Genomic DNA, 20,465 nt, shown 5'->3' on the forward strand with positions numbered 1-20,465 from the left:
CTGGGCTCCAAGGTGAAAATTATTCAGATAGCTGGGAGCTAATGGGTTTAAACTGTCTGACCACCAGCATTAAATTGGCTCAGTGAAATCCTCAGGGCTTGAGAAGCAGCTGCTGGTAGAGGTAAGAATTTAAGACTGACCTGAGAAAAGTCTTGACTGTTTTGAGGCTATGGGTCTTTTTCTTCTCTTAGAGAGAAGTAAAAAAATGGTTTCAAGCTCCTCAGCCACAGCATTCAGTATCTATCACCTCAGGGACAACTGAAGCTCAATGGCTGTAAATTCAGCACTGCCCTGAGCAAACTCCAGCGGGGAGGACACTTAGAGTTCACCACCTGACCTGAGTCCAGCCCCTGAGTCCTCCCCTCGAGAACACTCTCCCATTAACACCTATGGACTTTCTCTATCTGCTGCCCACTTACCAGCTGGGTTAGTAGATTCATTCTACCATGATATCTCTTAGATTACTTGTCAGGTTAAACACTGTTACCTGTTCTTGTTCAGTTCACCAGTCTGTAAGCACTAGTTTACTTCATGCCTGTCCTCCACAGTTAACTCCAGCTGTGTTCCCAGGGCTCTGCATGGCCTGTTGGCTTCATTCTGCTCTCGAGCAGCCCCACAACCCTGAGAGCTTTTACAAACACAGTTACAAAAGCTCTACCCCTACTTTGTCCCTCCTTGCAGTCCTGGTCCTTGATTTTCCACTGGGTTTCTCTTTTTCTATGCCACAGTTCTTCTCTGGGTCCATGTGTTCTGCCCAGGTAAACTAGTGAGTAGCAAGTCAGGGAATATTATGATCCTGTCTTGCTCCAGCACTGGGCTGGGATGCTGCAAGCGGTGCACACACATCTGCAGAGATGTCAGTCCCTAAGTCACAACCTGAGATCCTTAAAGCTCCACAGAGCAACTGCCTGCTTGGAAGATGCTTATGCGCTTACCCGTCTGGTTGAGAAGCCAGTGCTTCTGGGACAGCTGTGTCAATTGAATCCGATTCTGAGCTTAGAGCACAAGCTGCCCAAAATCCACAGTTCGGCAGTGCGCAAATCTCCAGGCGAGATCCAGGGCTTCTCTGGTGCTGTGATGAATAACATTGCACCAGGAGGCATGGACTGTAGCAGCATAGAGGGAAAGGCTCTGAGCTCACTTAAGATACAATTCCAAGGCAACTGGTTTAAAGACAGGCAACCTATCTGCATAAAAGTCTCTTAGACATAATATAAGAGAGCTGAGCCTACTCTAATAGCTAACTATCCCCCAAAAGACTTGCTCTTACACTTCCCATGCCCTCTCTGTACTTGCAGCAGTCAGATCCATCCCTGAGAGGATAGATGCAGCTCACCAAACTAACCTATGAATGCAGAAAACTTTTTTGCCAAGTTAGGAAATAGAGCCACCTCTAGCAAAGAGCCTGGCAAGATGGGATGGAGCAGAACAGCCAGGAACAGGGAGAGATGGGGAAGGTGAGAGCAAATGTTGCCTCAGCTTTGCCACTTCACCCACAGGCTGGGCTGAGCATCAGGGGAAACAGGTTTCCCTCCTCGGGAAGGCATTACAGCCTGCCCAGGTAAGGATTCAGGGTTTTATTGGCTGGGTGTCTTCGTCTCAATGGTTTGAGTTGTTCTGTTTACCAGTTTATGAAAAAAAGGCCTGGCTGAGAATCATTATTTTTGGAGTAGCTGTGGCTTTTACTACCTGGAGGAGGTAGGAAACTACACTGTCCTATAGGTCGGGGGTGTCAAATTCATTTTCACTGGGGGCCACATCAGCCTCACGCTTGCCTTCAAAGGGCCGAATGTAATTTCAGGACTGTATAAATGTAGGAGTAGTTATATTTAACCTTCTATAGGTTAAAAATCATGTTACTTAAAAGAAAAAAACTAATATTTTAAGGCTCACTTCATTTCTGATCCATCAAATCTGCCCAAGTCACATTTTCACACTTTTCTCTAGAAACCCCAAGGGTGAGTCTGAAAGCTGCCAGTCTCAGTCTCGCAGCCTCACATCTCAGGTGAGGAGCCGAGAAGGTAAGAATGAGCTGCCCACAAGCCTGTCCTAATCCCAGAGGCTTCCATCAGCCCTGTGTCAACAAATATACTGCAAAACCAGACATTTTAAAGGAGACAGCAGAGGCGGTTAGTAAACTCAGAATCATAGGATGTCCTGAGTTGGAAGGGATCCACAAGGATCATCGAGTCCAGCTCCTGTTCCTGCACAGGACAACCCCGCAGTTCACACCATGTGTCTGAAGGCCTTGTCCAGTTTCTTCTTGAACACTGTCAAGCTTGGGGCCGTGACACCTCCCTGGGGAGCCTGTTCCAGTGCTCCACCACCCTCTGGGGGAAGAACCTTTTCCTCATGTCCAACCTAAACCTCCCCTGGCACATCTTCCTGCCATTCCCTCGGGTTCTGTCATCGGTCACCAGAGAGAAGAGTTCAGTGCCTGCTCCTCCTCCTCCTCCCCTTGTGAGGAAGCTGTAGACTGGTGATGAGGTCTCCACTCGGTCTCCTCCAGTCCGAACGAACCCGGCCCACAACCAGCCTCACACACCGCCAGGGCCCTCTGCTGCCATCCTGCCCGCAGGCTGCCAGGGGCACCCGGCGCCACGTCATGGCCTCCACAGCAGGCTGCAGGGCCCCTCGTCCCCCTCATAGAATAATTTTGGTTGGAAGAGACCCTTAAGATCATCGAGTCCAACCATTAACCTAGCTCTGGCACTAAACCACATCCCTAAGAGCCTCATCTATGGGGGTTTTTTTAAGTGTTTCTGATCTTCTGACGAAAAGTGCTCATTAGCACTATGAACATTAGTATTCATTCATATTATGAGTACATTTGACTTTATCCCACCTGGGCACCTTAAAGCTTTTTCTTTCCCACAGTGCCATCCCAGATTTCTGCTTTTTTGTTATTAGTGAGAGAAAAGCATATGAAGCACCTAGGAAAGGTTAGATCCAACAGGAAGTTCAAAAACTCATCCCTGCAAGTGCTCTCGATTGCTAGAAAGCAAAGGGCCTTATTCATTATATTTGTGGCCTGCCAGGATTAAGCGTGGGATCTCTGCGATGCACATGGAGTTATCTCTGTTTACTGTCATAAAGGAGATAGTGCCTGTAGCTGTGCTCCTACAGCAAAATGAGCTCTCCATGAGAAAAGCTGTATTCTCACATTAAGAATGGGCAGACTTAGCACAGCAGTGGATGGGCAGAAGGGTGGTCACTGCCTATCCCCTATGTGGAGCGCAGTGAGGTGCAGGCGGTGAAAAGGATGCTCTACTCATACTAGAACAATGTGTTGGTTTTGTCATAGAGACAGGGAAAGGTTCTGATGTGCAGTTTGTTCCTTTTCAGCAAAACAGAGGACAACTGCTGAAGTGGCAAGATGGAAACCTACCCAAAAGAGTAGTTTTTAAAATATAACATTTATTAAAATATTTTCTGGAAATTTGGAAACTAGCGAAACTGCTTTTGAATCTGGCCTATCTAGGTTCCCATATTGTTCCTAACCCCAAAGTATACAAATGCCCTCTGATAATGCATTATTCAGTGTATCTCAGTTCTGCCAGAAATCATTTGTTATCCCACCAGATTCTTTTTCATCCCACAGAACTGAAACAATTTTGCTTGCAAGGATGCTGGACAATAAGAAGGCTGAGTCTGCAAGGTCTTGGAAGAGAAATTGTACAAAGTGTCTATTGTTTTCCCCAGATTTCCTACGGTCCTCTGGAGATGGCAATCCAGGGCAAATGCTGTGCACTCTGCTCTACTTAAAACTCCTTTTTGAAACTGTTACCTTCCCAGGATGTTGTCTTCTCTGTACGCTTTGATCCAACTCCTTCTATGTGGGCAAAGTTTTCTGCAAAAACTAACTTGGCACATCACCCCAGGCTGTCATGGATGTTGTCATCAGACCACAGTCCCTCCAGGAGAACCACTTCAGACTATGTTTTTAGTTGGAAAATCAACTTCAGCCTCCCTGGCTGCAAGTGAGAAAGTGTGTGTTAGGGGAAGAAACACTCTCAATGTGTGGGAGTTCATAATGAGGTAATGGTCTAGGTGTGGCTTGTTCTAAAAATGACTGCAGTTTTCCTACATTAGCTGTAGGGAAAAAATAAGATGCAGATGTTAGAAATGCTCACACACATTGAGTTATATTTTACAGGAGGAAGCTACAATGGTTTGTAGCAGTGATGCACACACGCTGTACTTTAGAAACAGAGCAGTAGGTGGCACTGATGGTATTGAGTTCTCCAGTGTCTGTATTGTCTTTAACCAAAAGGCTGTTTTATTCCTCCCACTAAATGCTGGTTCATAACAAACCTTCGTTTTATGAAGCTCGTGGAAACAGAATCACAACCCAATCAGCAAAATGGGCAGTGTTGATCTGGAATAAAAGCTTTTGCCTAAGGCTGAGAGGCACAGAGAGGAAAAGAAGAGCATAGGCGGGATCCATAATAAAATGAGCTCTAAGTAACCAGCAGTGGGGGCTGCCAAGGCTAGAGCAACCCTCATGAAGAAACTTTAGGAACGTCAGAGTTAGAGGGTGAGCTTTATTTTGTAACCCTACAAGTAATATCCACTCTTCTAAAGGGACACATTACAGACATTTGTTTGCTGAGGATGCTATTGACTTTAAAAAAGCAGTATGATAACTTTTGAATTTTTTTTTCTCTTCACCCCAGGTTACTTTTCCTTTCTTTTTTTTTGCCTTTTCAAACTTCATTGTCATATTTCCTGTCTTCAGCTACCTAACTTTTAAAGGTGTTCCTTTGATCTCTATGGGATGCAGGTTTCTTCTTGATCCCACTGGAAGGCCTCACTGTTTATTACCTTTTTTATTTAGGTGTACAGATGAATCTCTCTAGAAATATTGCAGGAAAAAACCTCAGATTTTTACTTAATTAAAAAATAATCCAGAATTGTAAGGTAGAAATGTCTATTTTCTGTGGTTTAGTTTAATGTTATACAACCACAGTAAGATGTCAGCTGCACTTGTTTTTAACCCTTCTGAAGAGATAAGGGTGAAGTCTTACTACATTCTGCTTCAGAATCTAGTAAACCTTATTAAAAATCCCAAAGTGGTAGTGAAAATCAGAATAATAAAGCAAACCTGGGTAAGTGATATGTCTGAACTTTTTGCCAGCATCCTCCTTTGTCAAACAGGCTTCTTGATGAGGCATTTTAGCTCTGCTGGCCACCTGCCAAGCCGTTGTGTGCTCTGAAACCTGATGGGAGAGCTGGATTATGATGGACAAGACTTAAGAAATGCAGAAGGACTGTACAGGTATGTATAAGACTGCTTGAGATGTTGAGAGTCTTTAGTTACTCTTAAAGCACTTGGCATTCAGTGTATGACCAAACTCTAGTCCAATTTGTTGTAAAAGTGGTGCCCAAGGATAGGATGAGGGGCAACGGTCACAGACTTAAACATAGAAAGCTCTGTCTGAATATGAGGAGAAACTTCTTTACTCTGAGGGTGCCAGAGCACTGGAACAGGCTGCCCAGAGAGGTTGTGGAGTCTCCTTCTCTGGAGACATTCAAACCCACCTGGACACATTCCTGTGCAATCTGCTCTGGGTGAACCTGCTTCAGCAGGTGGGTTGGACTGGATGATCTCCAGAGGTCCCTTCCAACCCCAACCATTCTGTGATTCTGTGAAAAGTGTCTGGAAAAAATTTATGGGAACTTTATATCCAGGTCTTAATAACTGATAAAATCAGGACCTGCTTTGAGGAGGTGGGGGACACGTCTATTAGCTCAGCTACCCTCTCTAGTTGAAACATAGCTGATTTCACTCCATTCAATACCCATGGTAAATTGCTTACCCAAGGAAGCTCTGGAAAAATCTGCTGGTGGGGATGTACAGCGCCTCCCCCCCCGCCCCGCCATCAATTACTTTTGATAGATTATAACTGTTTATCAGCCTGATCTTACTTTCCTAATACTGTAGGCTAGACAATCATGTATTATTAAGCACTCTAACCTTGGTAGAAGATGTGAGCCTCAAACTCAAGCTTAGACCCCTGCATTCTAGAGTAAATGGTCGTTGAGAAATTCCTGTCTGAGGATACTCTCAAATTGGTAGAGACTTCCTCAATCCTGAATCCCAAACATACTAAGGACAATTGTATACAGATATAAGGCCCTTAAAGCCACAGGCTGATAGGCATGAGTTTGTATCAGCACTGCAAACTATTTTGAATAGACCTGTTAAAATACTAATCAAAAATATCCAGGTCTTCATAGCATTTAGGTTGTCATGAAAGGAATAACTTACTTCTAGAGAAAACTACCTGTTCAAAACTGTTACTTACTGATGAAAGGATAATAGCAGTCGCAAGGCATAACAAAGAGCTAAACAATTTTATTTTCCTACCACAGGAGAATACCTGTGCAAGTAAAAGGAATTCATGCTTCAGAACAGCGTATGAACTCATAGGAGTGTTGCTGACTGATTTTTTGCAACGGTTGCTATCTTTAGGCCCCAACATAGGGGTCTTAGTTTGTGAAACTACGGTGGGTCCGTGGATTCCCTGACAGAGGGTATGGGAACAGAGATCAGCCTTGAAGATATTAAAGTGCACCTGTGAGAAAGAAGGGAAGTACCCGTGAGAAGTATGGGAGTAAAGGAGTATCTGAAGATATTAAGATGTATTCGTGAGAAAGAAGGGAGTTGAAGAGTAACATTGATGATAGCAAAATTAGCCAGTGAGATGTTACTGATGTAACTTGTAACCAATAGTAAAAAGACGTGAACTGGTAAAGGCTATATAAAGTGCACTTGTAGCAATAAATGGTGAATCTATTTGCATCACAGAAGAACTTGGTCTATGTCGTTTGTCTGTCTCAACCGCAACATCTGGTGACCCTGACATGATTCAAACACGCCGATGTGATCCTGCATGAAGAAGGATCCTGCATGAAGAAGGGGACAGCGGCAGAGCTGTGACAGCTGGTGCTGACCCGTGGAGACAGAGCCTGGTGTAGCTGAAAGAGCAGTGGGGAGTGCTGCCACAGATACGGATCACTGAAGAGACACCGTCACCTGGAGTGTTAGGTGAGCCACTGGGAACATGGGAGGGAACCTCTCTAAAGAAGAGGGTGTTATATTATTTACATGGAAGTTGCTTCTGAAGAAGCGGGGTGTTAGCCTTCCGGAATTGAAAGATGTTACTATGGGGCAAGACGCAAGGTTTGGAGGTTAATATGGTGACAGCATTTGGTGTGTCACAATGGATGGACTTGGGAAATAAACTGTTTGATAGCACTACCCAAGGCTCCAAAGAAGCAACAGAGCTGTTAACAACGTGGCGCTTGTTGCTAGAGACTTTGAAAGGGTTAAAAGAGCAACAGGATCAGGCAGAGGCAGCGGAGGGGGATGGTCTTCCTGGTTCTCCTGGGCGAGATTCGGAGGGAGGAAAAGGCAAGATTGCATACTATTCCAAGCCCCCCTGTTGATAATGATTCGTCAACACCGCTTAAGTCTGTGTTATTTGATGATTTGGACAAGGATGGGGGTCCGCAGCACTCTCCTGAAAAGTTAAAAGGAATAGACTAGGAGCATTCATATGTGTTGCCCCGAGACCAGGTAAAAACTAAGAAGGACTCACATGAAAAAGCAGCGTTGAGTTATATATGGGCTCGGGAGGGGCTCCCTAAGTATCAGTCAGGGCAGTGCATTCAACCTTCTGCCCCGCCGCTATCAATCACAGAAGAAAAAAGTGAGCATTTATCTTCATATCCCCCCTTGCCTAAAGATTCAGATGATGAGGATTATCCTATGGTGAGCCAGAGCGAGTCCAAGATCCGCTCCCTCCCCCCGCTGTGACAGAGAAAGTTCCTGAGGGTGGGGGTGGAGATCCAGGGCGTAAACCGAACTTTCCTAAAACTTGGGATATACCTTCGGCTTCAGTTACAGTTAGACCACGGGACCCTGTGCATTTTTGGAAACATGTGAAAGCTAAAGCTATGGAAATAGGGGACTGGGATCTATCAGAAAATATATCGGTTCCTTCCACCATTGCCGAGCCGTTAATTGTTGAATCTGCTGGGCCTGTGGCATTTCCTGTAGTATATCATAATTCTGCAGCGGGCGAGCCTCATGAGCACGTTCCCTATTCCTGGAAGGTGATTCAAGATTTGCATAAAGCCACTGCCCAATATGGCCCTAATTCCCCTGCAGTTATGCAGTTGATACGTTTATTATCCGTGGAAGCTATGACACCCTATGATATTGCTCATTTGGCTCAGATTATTTTTCAACCTGTACAACATGCGGTGTTTCAAAATATTTGGCAACAAAGAGCTGAGGCACAGGCAGTGGTGAATCTGCAGTATCCAGAGACTGATCCCCGTTCTGGTAATGGTGTGGATGTGTTCCTGGGCTTGGGACAGTTTAGTAATCCGCAACATCAAGCGCAATGGCCCCCTCTAGTGCTTGAACAACTGAAAGCCATAGGGCTGGAGGCTATAATTAGAACAGCGGAGTTAGCGGAACCGAAACAAAGATACACCACCATCAAGCAGGGTCCTAAAAAGCCGTTCCTTTCCTTTGTTGAGAAATTACAAGCTGCTGTCGAACGTCAAGTGTTTGATGCGCACCTTCGGGAAATGTTGGTAAAGCAGCTAGCTCGTGATAATGCTAATGCAGACTGTCAGATAGTGACTGAAACTTTGCCAGGGGATCCAACTGTAGAAGCAATGATTACTGCTTGTGCCAAGGTGGGTTCGGTGGAGCACAAAATGACTGCACTCGCTACAGCTATGGCAGTAGCAAGAGTGCAGGAATATACGTGCTATGGATGTGGTCAGAATGGACATGTAAGGTTCGCCTGTCCACATAAAGGCAGACAGGTTTTAAAAGGTGCAAGCAAAACTGGCAATGTTTGGGGTACAGACTCACTAATTTGCTTCAAATGTAAAAAACATGGACATTTTGCTAAGCAGTGTTGTTCTAAGTTTCACTCTAATGGACAGCCACTTCAGCAGGGAAACGCCAAGAAGAGCAGAAAGGGGCACGTGCAGACACAAATGCCTCAATCAACAATGCCTTGCAACCCTGGCAGCCCATTTCTAGGGTCAATACACAGGCAGCCCTCTGTGACAGACTATCAGGTAAAACCAGCAGATCAGCCAGGATGGATGTATCCACCGCCCAAACAGTGACTATAACAACTCAAGAGGTGCATGAAGTGCCCCTGGATGCTTGGGGACCAATTGGCAGGGGACTGAGTGCTTTGTTAATAGGACGATCAAGTAGTACTCTGCAAGGATTAATGGTACACATAGGAGTTATTGATGCGGACTATATAGGACAAATCTGTGCTCTGGTTTCAACAGCAACCCCACCTGTGACAATAGAAAAAGGAACATGTTTAGCTCAACTTGTGCCTTTTTTGAGTTCTGTTCCTAGGGCTGAGGAAGTTGTTCGTGGGGACAGTGGATTCTGTTCAACTGGAAAGCCACTTGTTTTTTGGTCTCAGTGTCGGAAAAATGGCCACAAATGGTTTGTACATTCATAATGGATGCTTCATTTCCCAGCCAGGTGAAGCTTGCTCGACTGCTTGATACAGGAGCAGATGTTACCATAATTTCACAGCAAGAATGGCCTCCTTTTTGGCGCTTGGTTTCAAATACTTTAGGGGTGATGGGACTAGGTGGCGTTGCAAACAGTTTGATGTCAGCCAAGCTGATAGTGATTGCTAATCCTGAGAATCAAAGGGCTACGGTGAGACCTTATGTGACCCCAGCCCCATTGAACTTGTGGGGAAGGCATTGCTCAGGGCAGTGGGGAGTACGGGTAACTACGGATTTTTAGCAGGGGTCACTGTGATGCAGGGTGTTTGTTGGCCCACTTTAGCACTGAGATGGTTAACTGAAAGACCAGTATGGGTCAATCAGTGGCCCCTTGCTCAGGAAAAACTTGCAGCCCTGCAGTCTCGTGATGGAACAGCTAGCTGCGGGACACATAGAGGTCTCACATAGCCCTTGGAATACTCCTGTGTTTGCTGTCAAAAAGAAATCTGGAAAATGGAGATTATTACATGACTTAAGAAAAGTTAATGAGGTTATGGCAACTACGGGAGCTCTGCAACCAGGTTTACGTTCTCCGACAATGATCCCAATGCAATGGGAAATTATTGTAATAGATTTGAAAGATTGTTTCTTTACTATTCCTTTAGCAGAACAAGATATGGAAAAACTTGCCATTACTGTTCCATCTGTGAATAATGGAGAGCCAGCAAAAAGGTATCATTGGAAAGTGCTGCCACAACGGATGAAAAATTCACCTACCGTATGTCAGTGGTATGTGGCAGAAGCTCTGAGTCCGGTACGTGCTTTGTCTCCATCAGGGTATTGCTATCATTATATGGATGACATCTTGTTGGCTGCAGCAACACCACAAGAATTAGATGAGATGCAAAATAAGGCACGTGGGTCATTGAATCAGTATGGGCTGGTTGTTGCACCTGAGAAGGTACAACGACAACAGCCATGGCTTTATTTGGGCATGAACGTTTTAGATCAGACGGTGACACGACAACCCATGAAGTTGCAAGTGAAAGTAAAGACACTGAATGACGTACAAAAATTGGCAGGACTGATTAATTGGGTGAGACCATATGTAGGAATCCCCTCTTCTCAGTTGCAACCATTGTTCAACCTATTGCAAGGAGACACTGACATTTCTGCCCCACGTACTTTGACGGCAGAAGCACAGAAGGTAATTGCGGAAATTGAGCAAGCAATTAGTAACAAACATGTATGGAGAATTGATTTGACAGTGCCTATACAAGCAATCGTTTTAATTGATCAATGCGTACCGTTTGCCATGATCACACAATGGCATGAGAAGTGGGGAGATCCTTCACATATTTTAGAGTGGGTCTTTTTGCCAACCAAATTAAAAAAGGCAGCCCTAGGCCTTTTTGAACTGGTCACTCAAGTGATTATTAAAATCAGATCACGTTGCATGGAATTAATGGCAAGAGACCCAGAAATGATCGTGCTTCCTGTACAGAGTCATTATTTCGGATGGTGCATGGCTAATAGTTCTGCACTACAAGCAGCTATGATGAAATTATATGGGTCAAATCAGTTACCATTTGCCCTCACATCCAGTGATTAAATTAGGGAGTCAGGTGAAATTTGGTCAGAAGCAATTGAATCAGTCGAGCCCAGTAAATGGACCTACGGTGTTTACAGATGGATCAGGAAGAACAGGCAAGGCAGCCATTGTTTGGAAGGATGGGTCACAATGGCAGCATCGGATAGAATATCAGGAAGGGTCACCGCAAGTGGTTGAACTTGGAGCAATGACCATGGTGCTTCAGGCCTTTCCTGGCCCTGTGAATATTGTAACAGACTCTGCTTAAGTGGCCGGGCTTGTACAACGGTTCGATAAAGCTGTATTGGGACACTGTCTAATGAAAAACTATTTGGTATTTTAAAACTGTTATGGCTAGAAATTCAGAAGCGTCATTATGAATATTATGTCATGCATGTTAAAAGTCATACTACATTGCCAGGTTTCATAGTAGAGCAGAATGCAAAAGCAGATTCTCTAGTTTCAGCAGTGGCTTTGGGACCTGTTCCTAATGTTAAGCAACAGGCGATAGCCTCACATTTCTATCATCAAGGCTACCTTGCTTTGAGATGACAATTTGGCATTTCAAATTCTGAGGCATGTACCATTGTTGCTGCATGCCCTGATTGTCAAGGTCAGCATATTCCTACTTATTATGGCACCAATCCTCGTGGCCTTCGAGCTCTGCAAATTTGGCAGACTGATGTTACACATATACCTGAATTTGGGCGGTTAAAGTATGTTCATGTCTCTATAGACACCTTCTCTTCTGCTACTGTTGCCACTGCTCATACTGTAGAAACTGCACAAGATGTAATACGCCATTGGCCGTGTGCGTTCTCTTTTTTGGGTGTTCCACAGCAGGTAAAAACAGATAATGGTTCAGCATATGTGTCCCAGAAAGTTGCTTCATTTCTACAGCTTTAGGGATTATCTCATGTTACAGGTATTCCCCATTCTCCTACAGGGAAAGGCATTGTGGAGCGTGCCCATGGAACACTCAAGCGTTTTCTCCAAAAACAAAAAGGGGGAATGTTGGGTGAGCCACCTGATGCACGCTTGGCTAAAGCCACGTATGTTTTAAATTTTTTGCAGGTTTCTGATGATGCCCAGATGCCACCCATTCTACGTCATTTTTCCTCTTTAGTGGCTCAGGAGAGGGTGGGTCCAGGGGTAAAAGCGCTGATACAGGATTTGTGCACAGGACAATGGATGGGTCCACGTGAATTATTAACCTGGGGGAGAGGCTATGCTTGTGTCTGTACAGATCAAGGGCCACAATGGTTGCCTGCACGAAATGTGAAACCTGTGTTGCCTTCTTAATGATGATTGCTGCAGCTGCTGCATTTTGGATGCCTGCACAAACAAAGAGTAACATGTGGATTACTTTAGCCAACATGACTGGCCGGGACTCCATATGCCTCCATCTCTGGAAAACCCATTCCACACATGCTTGGTTGGCATCCCCCTCGATGACTACAGCAGCATCACACGATTGTCGCAAAATAGTGGTCAGTGCAAAGGCATTGCAACAAACTGTAATAATACCAACATGGCACTTTGGATTAATTGCCTCTCAGAAGCAGATATTGAACCACAGGAACTGGAATTGCAGGGATCTGTGCCCATGGATGCTTGTATCCAACTGGTTTGTGAAAAGTGTCAGAACAATATGCAAGAGTACGAATAGATAAAACTGTAAAACGTTAATGCTACCCTTGGTGACTACAGAAATGAAACTCAGTGGTGTAATGCCTCACAGAAGAACCCAAGGGGTGCTGTTAACAATGTGGGACAGCGACCCCAAAAACTCCCGTATGGTGTATTCTTGATCTGCGGAGATAGAGCCTGGCCAGGAATTCCTTCTAATGCTGTTGGAGGACTGTGTAGTTTGGGACGATTAACTCTCTTAACATCCAATATATCTATGATAATAGATTACAGAAGAGCAAGACGGGAAAAATGCTTTTTGCATGTATATGAGTCAAAATGCAATGATAATGTAGATTTTTGGGGATCGGGGTTAAGAGTTGTAGGATCTTTTGTACCTGGTGTTGGCATGGCTAAAGCTTTAAACACTTTAGAAAAATTGGAATGCTGGCTAGCTAAGCAGACTAACAGAACTTCTAAGGCACCGCAATAGACTTTTTGTTGTTAGCTCAAGACACGGGTGTGAAGATTTTGATGGTATGTACTGTATGAACTTGTTTGATCATTCTGAATCAATTCATAAAAGTATACAATTACTGAAAGAGGGAGCACAAAAGTTCAAGTTGATGATGGATGGGATTGGTTAAATAAATTGTTTAGTGGTTGGGGGCATCCAGGGTGGTTGTTATCAGTAGTGAAAACGGGACTGTTTTGATGATTGTTGTGATTGTGCTACTAATGTTGCCATGCATGATTTCCCTGCTGCAAAGGGCCCTGCAGCGGACAATGAAGGCAATTTTTTTAGCACAAATACAAAAAGGGGGAATTGTGGGAAACTATGGTGAGCCCGTGGATTCCCTGACAGAGGGTATGGGAACAGAGATCACCCTTGAAGATATTAAGGTGTACCTGTGAGAAAGAAGGGATGTACCCATGAGAAGGATGGGAGTAAAGGAGTATCTGAAGATATTAAGGTGTATTCATGAGAAAGAAGGGAGTTGAAGAGTAACATTGATGATAGCAAAATTAGCCAGTGAGATGTTACTGATGTAGCTTGTAACCAATAGTAAAAAGACATGTGAACTGGTAAAGGCTATATAAAGTGCACTTGTAGCAATAAATGGTGAATCTATTTGCATCACAGAAGAACTTGGTCTATGTTGTTTCTCCTTTTTGCTGCTATTTACCTTTTTTACTGTGTGGACTCTCCTGAGCTGCTAGCTTTGCTGTGCAAATATCATGAGAAGTGCAACTGCCTGCGCAGTCAGCTGAGGGCTCCCCAGTACTGTGAGCAGCATACCAGGAAGCTGTTGGAGGACAAAGCTGTTTGCAGAGAGAATGGCTTGAAAGAATAGCTCATCTTCTAGCACATTGGTCATTTAGGGCCATTGCAGAGTTTCGGGGAGATCAGGGAGTTTTTCAGAAATGCTCTAGGGCCAGCCCTAATTGCCTGCCTGAACTCAGCAAGTTCGGATCATTCCCTCTGTGAAGAAATGGCCTTCACCCTTGCTTTGTTGAAGTCCAAAAAATGCTCAAAATCTCACACGAGTGGAGAACTCTTCCTTCCAGTTAGAAGACGGCTGTACAGTGACCCTGTGAAATGGCCAGTACGGAGAAGAGGATATGCAACATTTTAAATTTCAGGCAGTGATGTGACACAACGGACTTTTCACAGTGACCTCTGTTATATGTTTTGTCCCAAATAGGCATGGAGTCTGCGAACTCCATGACACACCAAAAAAAAGAAATTCATATCAGGTGGTCTGAGAAGCTGACATTCCCAGTTCTGCAGAGCATCACAGACTCTGCTGCTTCACCCAGGAGAGTGAGAGTTAGCCATCCTGCAGATATCAGCTCACCAGGAGCAAGTTTAATGTTAATCCTTTTGGAGTTGGATTTGGAAAAGGATGCCAGGGTAGCTTGGCCACTAAGATGGGTCCTGCAACATGGATAAGCATCAAAATGCTACTGTCCTATTTAAAGTTCAAACTAAATGCTCCAATGACCAAGTAGCCCTCTGAGGAAAAAGACTGTTAAATGCATAAAAGCTACGCTACAATTTAAGTACGCCATTTTCCTATGTGAGTAGAGATTTGGGAATGTTCCCATTTTTAAGCCACCTCACCCCAGACACCTGAAGTGATCTCTTTACAAAGGATGGATGCACAGCGAAGATTCTCTAAGAGAGTAGTCTCCCCTTCTGTATCTCTAGCCAGGAAGTAGGTATTAGAGACTGAAAAAAACTCACTAGTTCTTTCAAGAAACACATGCACAGGCACAAATGGTAATCGTTGAGAGACTGAAGCCTCACTTGCCTAATATTCTGAGACTTTCCCTTTCTCTCATTATTCCTTTTCTCATAATAATTGTTCTCCCTTTCTGCTAAATGAAAGGGGGCTCTTTTTTAGATTGGGTGGTTTTGTGGTTTTTTGATTGGTTTTGTTGTTGTATTTTTGTTAGAAATGTCAAAAGGCTCAGGCTAGGTATGAATTCATGGTACCTCTCTTGTGTGACCTTGGAGGAATTGTTATCTGAGCTGGCAGCTCAGCTTCACAGAGCTTATCTGCATCTCCTCAAGTAGCCAGGACTGCATCATTTTACTTCTGTGGCTGCAAAGAAAGGTTTCTCTGCTTTGAAAGACTATTCTACAAACTCAGGGGTGTAGTGCTGAACGAGGCATTTCCATTCATTCACCTATGTAAGTATAATAAGGACTTAATAAAAAACAGATTGTCTCATGATCAGCATTAAGACTGAAATTTATCATGTTGAAAATTCATTCATCAACAAACCATTCAACAAACCACTTAAGCATAAATCCTATTCAGTGGAATATAGGCACTTGATCTCAGGTGACTGTGGTTTTAACTTCTTTTCTGTCTGTTTGAGGACCACTCTACTGACTTTGAATGCCCTTGAAGCATGTCAAAAGGGAGGTCTCTGTTTATTCTTCTTCAGACTTTTATCTTAAAAAAAAACCCAAAAAACAACTAAAACTGCAACATTCAGAATCAGCCCAGTACAGAAGTCATTTAAAAAAATTATTTCGTTCTACTGCACGACAATTTGCTACGGGAAAAACAAACTTGGCAAAATGAACAGAAGGTCAACAGATTCTCTACTAGACTGATCTTCAGTCTGAATATCAGGGACTACTCTATTGTCATATGTGGGGAGGAAAATTAATTTTATGTGATTCTTAGACGTGGTAATCATTCCTGATTCCCACTGATGCTGGGAGAGTATTCCAGTATCTACTACTGGTGGAAACTGCTGAATGAACATAGATTTTGGAAATCATTGCACTTCTGCCTTATTGTCTGAAATACGAAATTAGCAGCACAGAGAAAACTGTATCTCAAGCAAAATCTTTTTTCTTCCCTCTGTATTTTCATTTAGCACATCTCGTGGAGCAAGAATTATGAATATTCTCTTCCAGAAATCCATGCTAGTACAAATCCACATTCAGGCTATTTTGACAATTTTTCAGGATTTCTAACCTCAGATATTGAATGTGTAAACACATCTACATAATGTTGAAGAGCTATTAAAAGAGGAGAGCATAACAGAAAAAATATTTACTTGGAAATCTTGCTTTGCATAGCTACTGCCTGGACCAGGCAGTGCTTTGTTGCTTATGTTTGCAAGCAAATTATTCATTTCAGACACTGAGCAAATCCAGCGCTCCTGAGGCTGACCTCTCCAATAGCCCAGTCTAAGTTAATTATTTGCATGACTCCTTTGCTTGCATGGAATAACTTACACAGCAATATTATATCATGAACAGTTTATAAAAATGTAGTATGTCACAGTGATAGGAATGGATTTTAGGAAGACCCTGGCTACTGTAGCCTCTGAAAAGCTCTGAAAGTTTTGACTGACATAAGGCTAGATTCACAGATGTGCATTAGAGGAGAACATTTCATGGAAGAAAGAAATTCCCAAAATAAGACATTGCATTGGGAGGCCATTACATTATGGCACTGTGTCATTCTGGACCACAATATAAGGCTCTGACTCTTAAATAATTTTGGGGTCCTGGTCACACTGACATCAGTGAGCCTTCAGCATCTACATTCCACTGAGAATTTATGGTTTAATTGTTCTGATTTATATCTGTAAACTGGGGAAAACAGCATTTCTTTGCAGCACAAGGCTCTCATGAAATGAGTGAACACAATGGTAACAGAAACTCTGTGAACAACTTATTATACAACCACCGACTTAAAAAACAGTTCTAAGCTGGTCTGAAAGTCATATAAGTACTACTGGACTAGCAAAATGCACATCTAAAACATTTCCATCGCTCTACACCTACACGTTCAACACTACTTCACAGTTCACACCTGCTTTCAGTTCCCTGCCACATTTTTATCCTTTATCCTTATTTGGAAAGCCATGCTACAAATACAGTGGTAAGAGCATATATCTGAGGCTAAGTGTAATTCAGACAATGCTGAGTTCCAGTGCTCTGGCACAACCATGCCAGGAGTATCCCTCCTGTCCCTGTTGTCAGTATGTGCTTATCTCATCTGACATTTGCAGGGTAGTCAGACTGACTTTCTGTTCTGTAGCCTGTATCTATATACCTGCAAGTGCAAGGGGTGCTGGGTCCTTACAGCAATTAAAATAACTTTACTGGTCTTACCTCATGTGAGTCAAGCAAGGTGTCCTCAGCACTTCCTGAAGCATTCTGCTGTTCTTCTCAGCGGCTGTACTACTCTGTTTTTTGTTAGACCGAAGAGTGACAAAGGTACCTCTTGACACATAGGAATGTGGTTAAAAGCTTGTGTTGCCTTTCACAGGATAAAACAAGAGCAAAGTTTATGTATTAATGGGCTGTGCCAACAAAGCATATACAAGATAAACCTGAGTATTATTTTCAGAAAAAAAACCCCACAGACTTCTTTTAGAGATAAAGAACTGTGGCAACAGAATTATTAAGGAATTTATATGGTTGATGTAAGACTATAGGGTGGATAGACTCCAAGTAACAGAAAGCAATAGGCTGATGTTGTGTAAGCATAGACAGGGAAGCTATTCTACAGCCATGTGACCGCAATGAAGTTAAGATACAAGATCCTGTGATAAGACTCCTAACAAAAGATAATTACAATATAACTAATGTACTTGCATAGGGTTTACAAACATCAGTCAATGCAAAAAATAATCTGAAGAGCTTACTTACAAAACCTCAAAATTTCCTGGCCTGAGATACTCATTCCTATTTAACAATTTTGAACCAATGACCCTAACACCCACAAGGCCACTTTGTTGCTGTTTAAATTTCTTCGAGTTTTCCATCATTATGTTATCTCCCTCAAAGTAGAAGCTGGAACAGCAAGTCTGCTGATGTGCTAAGGAAGGTGCTCAACCATACAAACCAGTGTTCTTGCCTCATTCCTCCAGTTCCCTGCTTCATCTGTATCCACCCTTTTTTATAACAGACCACACTTGGTAGTTTTCACTAGCTCGCTTGTTGCTCATTGTCTAGGTACAACAAATCTTGTAACGTTGCTGAGTCTTACGATCACCAAAAAAACCTCTGCGGGCTCAGAGGGAACTGAAGGAGTAGTTGACAGACACTAGCTGATGGTATGTTCCCAGCTCAAGCACTGATTACCATGTTCAAGATGTCTTAACCTACTTTGGGTCTCAGCTTGCTGAGCATAGAACAAGGTATGACCCTACATTTTAATGGGTAAGGAATTCACACTGATGCAATCAGGGACAAACCCCAGGTTTATTGTAGCTAAATGGTCTTCAAAAAATAAATTTTTTAAAAAGTAAGATTCACTGTCAGAAGGGAAAAGGGCCCATTCTTTGTCCTCTAAGACAAATGATGCCTCTTCATGCACACCAGTCTCAAGAATCCTGCAAGATAACGTCCCATAACACAGCTTTGAATTATTTCATTAACTGAGAACAGTGTAAGAACAAGGCAAGGAAGGAACTGTGTGAGGTAGACAGCTAGATGTGCTCAGGTGAAAATTTATAATGAGTATGTCCTGCAAACAGCAGCAGCTTATGCCATTTATCTCATGACAGCTGATCACAAACAGTTCTTAGCAAGAACTTAAACTCATCTATCCTGGTGTGGAAATCATCTACGCTGCATTATGAAAGCAGAGGCTATAATTTTCCTTGTCATAACAAATGAAACAAGACTCACAGGCCCCTGAATTACGATACATGGATCTGATATTGTTTGTCCCCTGGACATTTAGGTTGAGCAGTTCTAGGCACACCAAGCAAGTATTAGCTATTTTATACTTAATATTACCATAAGCGATTAAGAAATAAAACTGCGGGGTTTTTTTTAATCTGCTACCCCCTCCGCCCCCAGTGTGTAAGCATTTGTGAATCAATAATGCTGAGAGATTAAATGCCCCATTTGACTTGTTCTATGAACAAGATTACCACAGGACACCAGTCTTAAAAACGAAAAAAAAAACCACCTTGGATTTTTGTAATCGAGTAGAGAAGAACCTTGTTTGCTCTAAACATTATAAAAACTAGAAACCAGTAACAGCCAAATAATTGAATCCATGAGGGAGAAGGGTCTACAAGACCACTTTTCTAGGCCAGTGGAATATTAACACTGGCATTTTTGGCAGGTGACCCAGAGGTAAATCCCCATTCAATTTCCTCTACACATCAGTATAAAAATACAAAGTACTATATCAGAAACAAGTCTGGGAATGAACTACACTTAGTCAACTTCTGGATTGAAAGTTAATCTATCCTACAGAAAACGCTTTCAGTAAGACTGTGTTAGTGAAATCCCACCACAGGCCATTACTACATTGTTTCTAAACATTTAAAAGCACAGGTGTGTCCACACTTCCATGTAGTCTGTGGCAAACATTGAAATAAAATGCTAGAGTAAGCTCATTTAAATACTGAAAATAAGTCACTAGGACAACAAAACATGCCTGAAAGTTGCTTTATTTGTTCATTAGGTCTGTGCGTTACAGTTTAGCTAGTGTGGACAAAGCTCAGACTGGAAGAGCGTTAAACATTAAACATAGAGAGGTAAAGTGAATAAACCCCACATTTGCATACAACACACTTTTTACCTGTTGCTGGAATCTAACATTTGTGAGTTACAGATCTTTGATATCTTTCTGGATGTTCCACAGTGTCTCTGCACTCTTCTTCAGCTGAGCCACCTCATCATCCTTCAGCTTTGGGTTGATGACACTGGTCAATCCAGCGGCACTTAAGACGGAAGGAAGGCTCAGGAAGACGTCATTCTCAACACCATACATGCCCTGCCACAAACAAGAGAGATCATTCAGACATGAACCCGTCACCCTACATCTGCTTTTAGTTTGTGCACCAGGAACCTTCTGAGAGCAGAGCTCCAGACTATCATTTTGCAACCTGCAGAAACTTTTCAGTCACTATGTATTTGGAAAACAAGGAGTACAGAGCTGTTTCAGACCTAGTGATTGGCAATACTAAAGACGGCTGATTTCAGAAACCCCACCCGCAAACCCATCACTTTTATTTGAATACAGCAAGTAGCTGACAAAATTCAAAGACACAGGATTATGGCAGATCTATTTTACTACTAGAGGGAGCAGCAAGTTCAGCCTGCTCAGAGTCCTTTCTGCAAGGCTGGATGCAGCGAGTTACACTGTCTATACAAAGGACATAACTCTCTTCCCCAGCACCTTTGCTAGGGAGAGGTTCATGGATTGCAGCTGGGCATTCATGAAATTTTCCATTT

At 43.1% G+C, this 20,465-nt stretch overlaps 1 protein-coding gene across 2 annotated transcripts in view; it reads right to left on the minus strand.

The window, feature by feature from the left end:
- Positions 1-20,465, minus strand: part of LOC136003213 (L-lactate dehydrogenase B chain-like) — a 38,395-nt gene that overhangs the window by 9,660 nt on the left and 8,270 nt on the right. Inside the window, exons 8-9 of one of the 2 annotated variants that reach the window (XR_010608043.1) lie at positions 19,810-20,004; positions 17,379-17,526 (exon numbers count right to left, since the gene is read on the minus strand). Coding sequence is in view for 1 of the 2 variants with exons in the window: in XM_065658610.1 (XP_065514682.1) it covers positions 19,837-20,004 (168 nt within the window). In the remaining variant the exon portion in view is untranslated. Of the gene's footprint in view, positions 1-17,378; positions 17,527-19,715; positions 20,005-20,465 lie in introns of those variants that run through there. The other variant, XM_065658610.1, reaches the window with a different exon arrangement.

This window comes from Caloenas nicobarica, chromosome 1 (assembly GCF_036013445.1).
Source record: "Caloenas nicobarica isolate bCalNic1 chromosome 1, bCalNic1.hap1, whole genome shotgun sequence".
NCBI classification, from domain to species: Eukaryota; Metazoa; Chordata; class Aves; order Columbiformes; family Columbidae; genus Caloenas; species Caloenas nicobarica.